We start from the raw sequence: 8,680 nt of genomic DNA, 5'->3' as shown, positions 1-8,680 counted from the left end.
TCTCCCTTATCTCTAGACTTGGAAGAATCTCGTCTCTGTTTGTCTCGAGATTTGACACTCTAAATTAAACCTAAGTTCCCTTTCTACAACAATTTGACTTTGTAGTGCTAAAAATTGTTCATGAATTGTGGGTGGTGCAAGCTTCTACCCATTTAATGCTTGTGCAAGAAAATTAAATAAATAAATTGAAAGTAATTTAGAAAAATGTAAAAATAAGACGTAGTTTGGCCTGACTCGGAATTTTGTTAAAGCTCACAAGTGAGGAGCAAAAAACATTTCTTTTACTTATCATTTTTTAGTAGTAAATTGATGCTATTCTCCATCTCTGTCCATCTGCAAGTTATATTTAGTTTCCCATGGAAGTTTGAGCATGTGTGTACACCGTACTTGTCATTATTCCCACCGTCATTTGTGGTGGAGTAAAGCTAGACAACATCAACTACGGCCTCCAAAAGTTAAAGATGAAGTTGGCACTATCATCATATGAGTTGTGGAACACCAACTTTGAACTCGACAAAATTCTAAGAAAGACTAAATCTAAACAATCTTTTCTTTTTGCATAGAAAAGAAGGGATGCATGTCCATTACCACCAAAGTAGTATCATTACATTATGACTCTAATTAAACTCATCTCAACAACAGTGAAAATTTAGATGGTTTTGAAGAGCTCACCTGGAAACTAAACAAGAACCCTCGACATTGAGAGTCACCTAGTCTCACAAAAGTTAATATCTAAGGGAGAAGCAATAGAGCCTCACAAGGATCAAGAACCCTGATGATCAAATTGAATGATGATTTCTAATCAAAGTATGGCCCATTATGATTAATCTCCTCACAAGGATAGACTAACTCCTCACAAGGAAACAAAGCCTTCATGATCAAATTGGATGATGATTTTTATTGGAAGTATAGCCCATTATGATTTATCTCCCTCCCCATTTGCTTGAGTAATGGCTAGTCAGAAGAAAGAAGACAAATATGGTTGAGGTAGGCCAAAATATTCTTTAGCTTTTCTCTCTACCAATCTGACTTCCAAGCACATCTAAAAATCTTACACACTGATATAAGAACCACCTCAAAACATTAAAAGTTGCACTATTTTCAAGCTTAATCACCCGCTAAGCCTTGTTGCTACACACATGTAATTAAGCTCAATATTAATACCTGGATACACACATGTAATTAAGCTCACCAATTCCATTTTTCAACAAATAGTCACACTTCCTCCCCCCCCCCCCCCCCCCCCCCCCCTCCTCGAGGGCATACCTTATTATTGACTTCTCTAACATGTATATGAAATAGAATAACAAATAAGCATGCATTCATGTCATCAAACTACATCTGAGATGACCCTGCTTGGCCTTGGAGCAAACCATTGCGTATTTGTGCTGCAACATCACCCACTGCTCCCGGTCCATGAGGAATGAAAACTGTGGAGGATTTTGACTCAGCCCCAATCTCTTTCATGGTGTCAAAATATTGGGTCACAAGCACCATGTCTAGCACATCCTTTGTTGTTGTTCCAGGTACATTCTCAGAGAAGTTAAGAACACTCTCCCTTAAGCCGTCCACTATTGCCTGCCTCTGTCTAGCAATGCCAAGGCCAGAGAGATACTTGGCTTCAGCCTCTGCCTCTGCCCGCTTTACTTGCAAGATTTTCTCTGCCTCTGCCTTATCTTGAGTTGCAAGTCTCATTCTTGACGCTAGACCCAACAAAAGCATTACCAGTGAGTGAGAGAGAGAGAATAAGGGGATGCAATGCTCAAAAACATACCTGCATTTATTTCATTCATTGCTCTCTTGACAGTATCATCGGGTATGATATCAACAATCAGGGTCTGCACAATCTCGAACCCATAATTCGACATTGCCTGCCATAAGAAAATAAGGAATCTCAAAACCATGATTGAACATCAATCTCTCTCTGTCTGTCTGTCTCTCTCTCTCTCTCTCTCTCCCGGTAAAACATGAAAGAAAAACTAGCTACCCAAAAAACAGGACCCGTGTACTATGTGAGTCCTGCATGTACAATGGAATCAACCCAACCAATCATGTGGTATCCTCACTACTCTACCCCTTATTTGCAAGCTGTCTAGATGACTCAAGTGCCAATATTGGGAGGCCATCTCTGTCAAGAGTGTATGACACACCTCACCCTAAGTACGCGTGGCTGGCCTGTAGGAGTCGGGCAGCAGGCACGGAAACACTCGAACAGTAGACATGGGACCAGTCGAACAACGCAAGTGCTATGTGGCAATGATGACATGCCAGCAATGACGTGTGACAGGCCAGACTGCAGGCCGCCATCATATTTGCTGGCCAACCAGCAATATTGATGCATGTATATACCTATATTGAAAAATTGCCATAATCATCTGCATGTCTCAGTGCTGGACTTCACATAGCGATTCTTTGTAGAAGTGCAAACCAAGTGTGTCCTACTAGTAGGTCACAGGGCTGCAGTTGACGTTTTCACTCCGCCAAATCCATTGTACTTGAATTTCAGTTGTATTACTTCTTTCTTGTACATAATATAGACACTAGTTTAGGACTCGTGTGTGTGCTGTGTATGTGTGATTCCGCAACACTCCTCTCTCTCTCTCTCAAAACCCTAGTGATGGTATTAGGGTTTTCTGAAGGCACAATCCTAGCTATGGGGGATCAAAGAGATCCATGGTGTGTGTGTGCACACACACACACACACACACACAGAGAGGTGACAAAGCTCAGAGAGAGTACAATGCTTTTGTAGGCTTGCAGCCTTATCTTTCGACCCATTCAAATACCACACTCTTATAAGTGTACGCCACATGGCACAGTGAGTGTGTGCACACACTATGAGAACAATAACCCTTTTAAGGATTGTTCACACACACACACACGGACACACAAACGGGTTAACACACGAGGGGACACACACACATGAGACTCCGAATCCCACCAACTTTGGAGCGAAGGTGGAGATGCTTGAGAAGGCCTTCAATAGCCATGGTGATTTGGGCTCTCAACTGCAACAGGTGATACAAAAGAATACAGTGTGCCAACACCTGAAACCTTCCCATCAGACCTAATAGAACAGCTTGATTGTGCCTACATCAATCTAAGAAAACCCCCTTGACTCTAAGTAGGGATAAGACTAGAATGATGAAGCCTTTTATAACAAGGCATTGCATGAAAAACTGATCCACTCACACAACATTATTACAATTAATTTTGGGGGACCACCTGGGCAGAGAACCCATCACTCTCACATAAAACAAAAAATAAAGAAGTTTAAAAATTTCATCGGCGTATGTCAATGAAGAATGCTCTCTTCCGGTGACGCTTCCATGCCACTGCTCCTTCCACATGTAGGAGGCTTCAATTTGGAAGAGCCCCAAAATGTTTGTGAATGTAGGGCCTTTAATTTGACGATTTTCACATCATTTCTAAAAAGCCCTAAATTTATAATTGTTGATTTGCAGGTAGTTGTAGTGGCGGCGTCGTACTAATGACTTGAGTGTGCAATGGACTGAAGACATCGATGAGATGAGCAGGTACAGCCGGCAGGTGTTGGGTGATGACGAGTAGCTACAGCCAGCAAGTGCTATTGATGGCGATGCAGGTAGGCGACAGCAAAGGCAGTTGGAGGCGGGGGCGCAGACGGGGCAGCAGTTGGGCAAGAGCAACGATGGAGACAACGGCTCTAAGCAATGGAAGCAGCTCTACAACAGGCGGCAGGCTAAAATAGTGGCGGCTGAGGTGACCTCTGCAGAGGGTAGCGTAGGCAGAGGGCAATGACGGTAGCTGTAAAGGTGCCGCACAAGCGGCTGCTCTCTCATGCGCAGCACAAGGTGGCAGAGATAATGTGGGCAAAGAGGAGCAGTGGAAGGTTGTTGCTGATCAGGATAGCATAACCTCCTCAGATGCCAATTGATGGTATTAGGGTTTGTTGAAGGCACAATCCTAGGAATGGGGGAACAAATAGATCCATTGTGTGTGTGCCTAAGGTGATCTGCCCACCACAAGGTTTTTCTCTCACTCAATTTTCTCATGGATTCATTGTACTACTTTGGTCTCTCGTAGACCCTTGGGGTCTTTTGAAGATCTCTCTCTCTCTCTCTCTCTCTCTCTCAAGAGGACAACCACACAGTGGATCTCGTGGACCCACCTCACGCTGTTTTTGCGGACCCACCTCACCGGAGAGGAGATACCTTGAACAAAGCATGCGCACTCCAGCGTGCCCAACACCCACGGCCCCCTGACGACAGCCACGATCCACTCATTAGCTCCAAATCCGATCCAGGACATGCTCCACCGCCATCGAGCTACCTTTCCACATGACGTAGCTGGGGGAGACCTCTCAGCCATACTCATTAGCCCCATGCTTGATATATTGGAGAGTGGTATACCATCTATTGGGGGCTGATGCTCCTCTCATGTTTCATGTTCCTTGTATTCCATGATGAGATTTCCTCTGACATAGTTTTGAATTGTTTTACTTTATTTTCTATTCCATGATGAGATATGACATGGACGTTATTGTATCACTTTGGTCTCGTAGGCCCATTGGGTCCTTAGTAGACGCTCTCTCTCTCTCTCTCTCTCTCTCTCTCTCTCTCTCTCTCTCTCGGTGTATTGGATTTCTAAATAAAGATCCCGGGTTCATACATATTTAATGCCATGTTTATACATTCCATCCATATTTAATGTCCTGACAAGAAGTGCACACATATTTAATGTCGTGTTCCTACATTCCATCCATGCCTTGCTTAGTTTGTTAAAAGAAAGACAAAAGCAAACCTTTTCAAGTTCATTAGCTACAGATTTTGCAACGTCGTTCTTCTGCTCAAACACATCATCCAAGTTCATCTTTGGCACAGTAGCCCTCACCACTGCAAAAAGACCAGGCTCACGATCATATTACTATTCCTACATTGACCAAGGGGAAGCAAGCATACGCATGCATGCCCGTGCAAGGATCACTTAATTTTCACATTGTGCAAGGTTAACAAAATAAGGCAAAAATGTTTTGTGCAACAAGAGTGGCATACACTTACCATCAAAAACATACGCCTGTATCTGCTCCCTTGGACTCGTGAGCTTGTAATAAGCATCCCTTGCATTGTCTTGAAGAGCTCTATATTGTACAGACGCAATAACATTCACAAAAACATTGTCCTGCATCATCATGCATTTTTTTGGATTTTTTTGTCAAGGAGCAAGTTGCACCAGGGCTACACAGCAAATGATTCTGTTGTTATCTGATCATAATGTTGTGCATGGAAAATTTGAGAGGGGTCGAATCTGCAAACCTTTGATTTTGTTTCACATCTTATATCCAGCTGCTGCACTCGCAAGGACAATTTTCCAACAATATAGCTTCCAGTCCACCAGGGTACACAATGACAACCAGCATCAAGAACTTCATCAAATTTCCCAAATTTCTCTTTTATTGCTACAGTGGCTTGGTCCACTTGCATGCACCCACAAGTCTGCCCCATCAACTCCCTGCAAAAATTTAATGAAACAATATACCATTCAAAATTTAGCCCGACCTCCTCGCCCTCCGAAAGAAAAGGAAAAAATAAAAAAGAAAGTCGATGGATCATGTCACTAGTCGAGCATTCTCTACGCTTCAAGACCTATGGACGGACTTCATTGTGTGGACATGACACTTCATGGCAGGGGACTTATGTCTACGCCAATGGTCATATGGACTAGCAGTTCATGGTAGGGGACTGATGTCTACACCAGGAGCCAGTAGGGTGGACTTGAGAAGCTGGGGATTTTGGTGCCTGCCCATGTCGAGATTACGGTATTCTAGTTAGCCTGGGGATGTAATATCTACGCCCCGAATGACCGTTTCTTACAAGCTAAATGAAAGGGAGATTGTCCAGTACATTCTTATGCATGGCATACTTGCATGTATGAAACTGTTTTTGTGTGCACTGTTTTACTGCCTGCAAGATCTATATGTGTAGTTTACGGGCAGGGGACGCCCACCCATGAACTGTGCTCGTGAATCTGTATTCAGACCTAGCTTGTGGGCTGTAGACAGATGGTAGGTGTGCCTCTAAACTCTATGTTTCTTCATTTAAGAGTTATGGCTAAATTTGTTGTTTTACAAGTCCACCCCTCATTTAAGTGTGGGCGGACAAGTTATAAGTGACTTTCGTTCACACTTCATTAAAGTATGGGCAAACAACTTATAAGTGGGTTTGGGCGCTGGCCAAGACTTGGCCACCCTCCCACTCTTGGGAGAGTTATGGACACTTGGGAAGTGGCCCAATGAAATTCTTTTGCCAGAATTGGACCAAGGCTTATCCTCTCTTCCTCTCTCTCTCTCATTAGATGGGCGCATATGTGAAACCCTAATTTTTGCAAAAACCCTAATTTTACAAAAATCCTAATTTTCAAAATTTTCTCAACAAAAACAGGTTATTCAACCTTTGCTTATGCTTATCTCTACATATGGTGCTGCTGAATTCTGAAACCCTAATTTCTACAAGAAACCCTTTTTTTTTTAACAGAAAACCCAATTTCAAAGCCCTAGTGTTGTAGAAACCCTGAATTCAGCTAAAACCCTAATTTTCAGAAACCCTAATTCAGCCGAAGCCTAATTTCAGCCGGGAGTACAATGGAGAATTCTTTTCATCACTACTTCAACCTAAAGCTCGAAGGAGTCTGCATTTGGCAAACGTTTTTGGGTAAGAGCTTTCTTGTGTTCTCTAATCTACTCTACATCCACGTTCTTGGCCATTAAGGTCTCCTATGTCTCGGCCTGGCACACACATTTGCATGTGTATGGATGCTAGAGCAGCATAGCTACTTATAGCAAGATACTAGGGATTGGGTTGTGGATTCAACCTCTTCAACGACACAACTTGTCTGAAGATGTTTTCATATGCATGGATGTCATTGGAAATTTGGCAAGCATTGCCCATGAAGCTTGTATGTACTCTACCTTGGTAATACAATCAAGTTACAAGGGGGGTCGGCCCTTTCCGGCCCTAGGCAGTCCAGATGGAGTTGATTGTTCCAACAATTTGGGGAAATGATTTGTATTTGTTGGAGCAAATCACATGGTTGAAGCCGGGTTCTCAAACTCGAAGATTGACTCACAACTTTGGAGAACAAATGGAGTTCGGTATATGAAACCAAGAAATCATCACTAGGTGAAAGATGAGATGAAGGAAGATTTCCAAGAGGCAGTCACTAGCATCGAAACGATGGTCGAGGAAGATTTGACAGAACACATCAATTTAGAGGTCTGAGCCAAAGTTAAGGAAAGAAAATTGAGGCAGTCGAAGACCCTTCGGATACCCATGGGTAGTTTATCTGAAAGATGGCATGTGGATGGAGACATGGATGAGGGAGTTTTAGAGCAATAAGTAGCTGAACCCGGCAAAAGAGTTGACCCCAATGCAATTCAAGCAAAGTCTGCAAATTCAGCCAAAGCACGAGCAGCTCGCACAAAAGGGCAGAGCTCTCATTGAACAGATCCACAAACCCACAAAAATCAGAGACTTTGAGTTGAAATGAATGTATTTGATGCCTGGCAGACCAGCTAATTGGATTAAGACCTTCATGGCCTTTGAATTCTATCACTTTGTCTTTAGTACACCACGCTACATTAAAAAAACAGAGAAACGGCGACATTACCTTGAAGCGAAAGAAAGTGGAGATTCGGGGAGCAACTGCACAGAAACGATGGCTCTTTGTTCGCATGTGTCTGTAAGAAGGCCGTCTCTCTCGTGTGTGTGTCATCCGCTCTTATCTCTATGCCTGCATACCGCGTTATTTCCTAAAATGACAAAAACGCGGAAATATGACAACCAAGAATGAGACGTCAAGGCCACAATAATATTATTATGTGAATAATGTAATATGGGACCAAAATTTTGTTTGCACATTAATTAATTAGTTTTAGTAGTAACCAAGAATGAGAGGTCAAGGCCACAATAATATTATTATGTGAATAATGTAATATGGGACCAAAATTTTGTTTGCACATTAATTAATTAGTTTTAGTAGTAGTAGGTTGAATAGAAATGAAAGAGAGAACCTTAGATATTAGACTTTAAAGTTATTTTTTATTTTAATTTTTTTAAATCGATTATCTCTGGATTGTTCGAAGCACCGACTTTGAAGGCTTTAAAAGGGAGTTGCGCCTTGTATTCAAGTTGGGGTGAAGTCCCCTGCGCGAGCGAGCGAGCGAGCGAGCGAGAGAGAGAGAGAGAGGACGCGCTATTCAACTGGGTGTTTTTTTGTAATAAAAATTTGAAATCTGTGAAGCGATGGTGGACGATGATGGTGACGGGGAGAGAGAGAGAGAGGGGGGGGGATGCGCTAAACCTTAGAACCTTATTTAATTAATCGAGTTCGTTAGAGCTCGATTAATTAATTAATACGTGCAACCTGAATATGGTAGTAGAATGGTCGAATATTATTATGTGAAATATATATATTGCAAAATTCACAATAAGTTCCTTTAGAAAAATGAGAACCAAGAATGAGAGTTCCAAATGAGTTCCAAATAGGGTCCTTGCCACAATTATTATTATGTGAATTTTGCAAAATCCGCAATACCAATTCAAAATATGCATTATCGTGGAAAAATGAGAGCCGAGAATGGAATCCATCGCCACACAACTAATGCTCAAGCGGCGGGTCCTTTCCACAAATATTATGTGACCTT

At 42.4% G+C, this 8,680-nt stretch overlaps 1 protein-coding gene across 1 annotated transcript; it reads right to left on the bottom strand.

The window, feature by feature from the left end:
* Window positions 1–875: 875 nt before the first annotated feature.
* LOC147616430 (hypersensitive-induced response protein 1-like) lies at window positions 876–7,782 on the bottom strand. The gene is made up of 6 exons (XM_086777511.1): window positions 7,645–7,782; window positions 5,295–5,490; window positions 5,040–5,160; window positions 4,783–4,874; window positions 1,775–1,871; window positions 876–1,703 (listed from the first exon to the last, which is right to left on the bottom strand). The coding sequence occupies exons 2-6, from the start codon at window positions 5,481–5,483 to the stop codon at window positions 1,336–1,338; spliced, it is 867 nt and encodes a 288-aa protein (XP_086633637.1). The 5' UTR covers window positions 5,484–5,490; window positions 7,645–7,782; the 3' UTR covers window positions 876–1,335.
* Window positions 7,783–8,680: the final 898 nt, after the last annotated feature.

This window comes from Cibotium barometz, chromosome 38 (genome assembly GCF_041138505.1).
Source record: "Cibotium barometz isolate CiBa-2024 chromosome 38, ASM4113850v1, whole genome shotgun sequence".
Taxonomy (NCBI): Eukaryota; Viridiplantae; Streptophyta; class Polypodiopsida; order Cyatheales; family Cibotiaceae; genus Cibotium; species Cibotium barometz.
This window is presented reverse-complemented; position numbering and strand designations above follow the sequence as displayed.

Coding starts and splice junctions, on each gene's coding strand:
- LOC147616430 (XM_086777511.1), bottom strand. CDS start 5,483: ATGGGGCAGACTTGTGGGTGCATGCAAGTGGACCAAGCCACTGTAGCA. Junction 5,161..5,294: donor GATGTGAAACAAAATCAAAG/GTTTGCAGATTC, acceptor ATGATGATGCAG/GACAATGTTTTTGTGAATGT. Junction 4,875..5,039: donor ACAGGCGTATGTTTTTGATG/GTAAGTGTATGC, acceptor GTCTTTTTGCAG/TGGTGAGGGCTACTGTGCCA.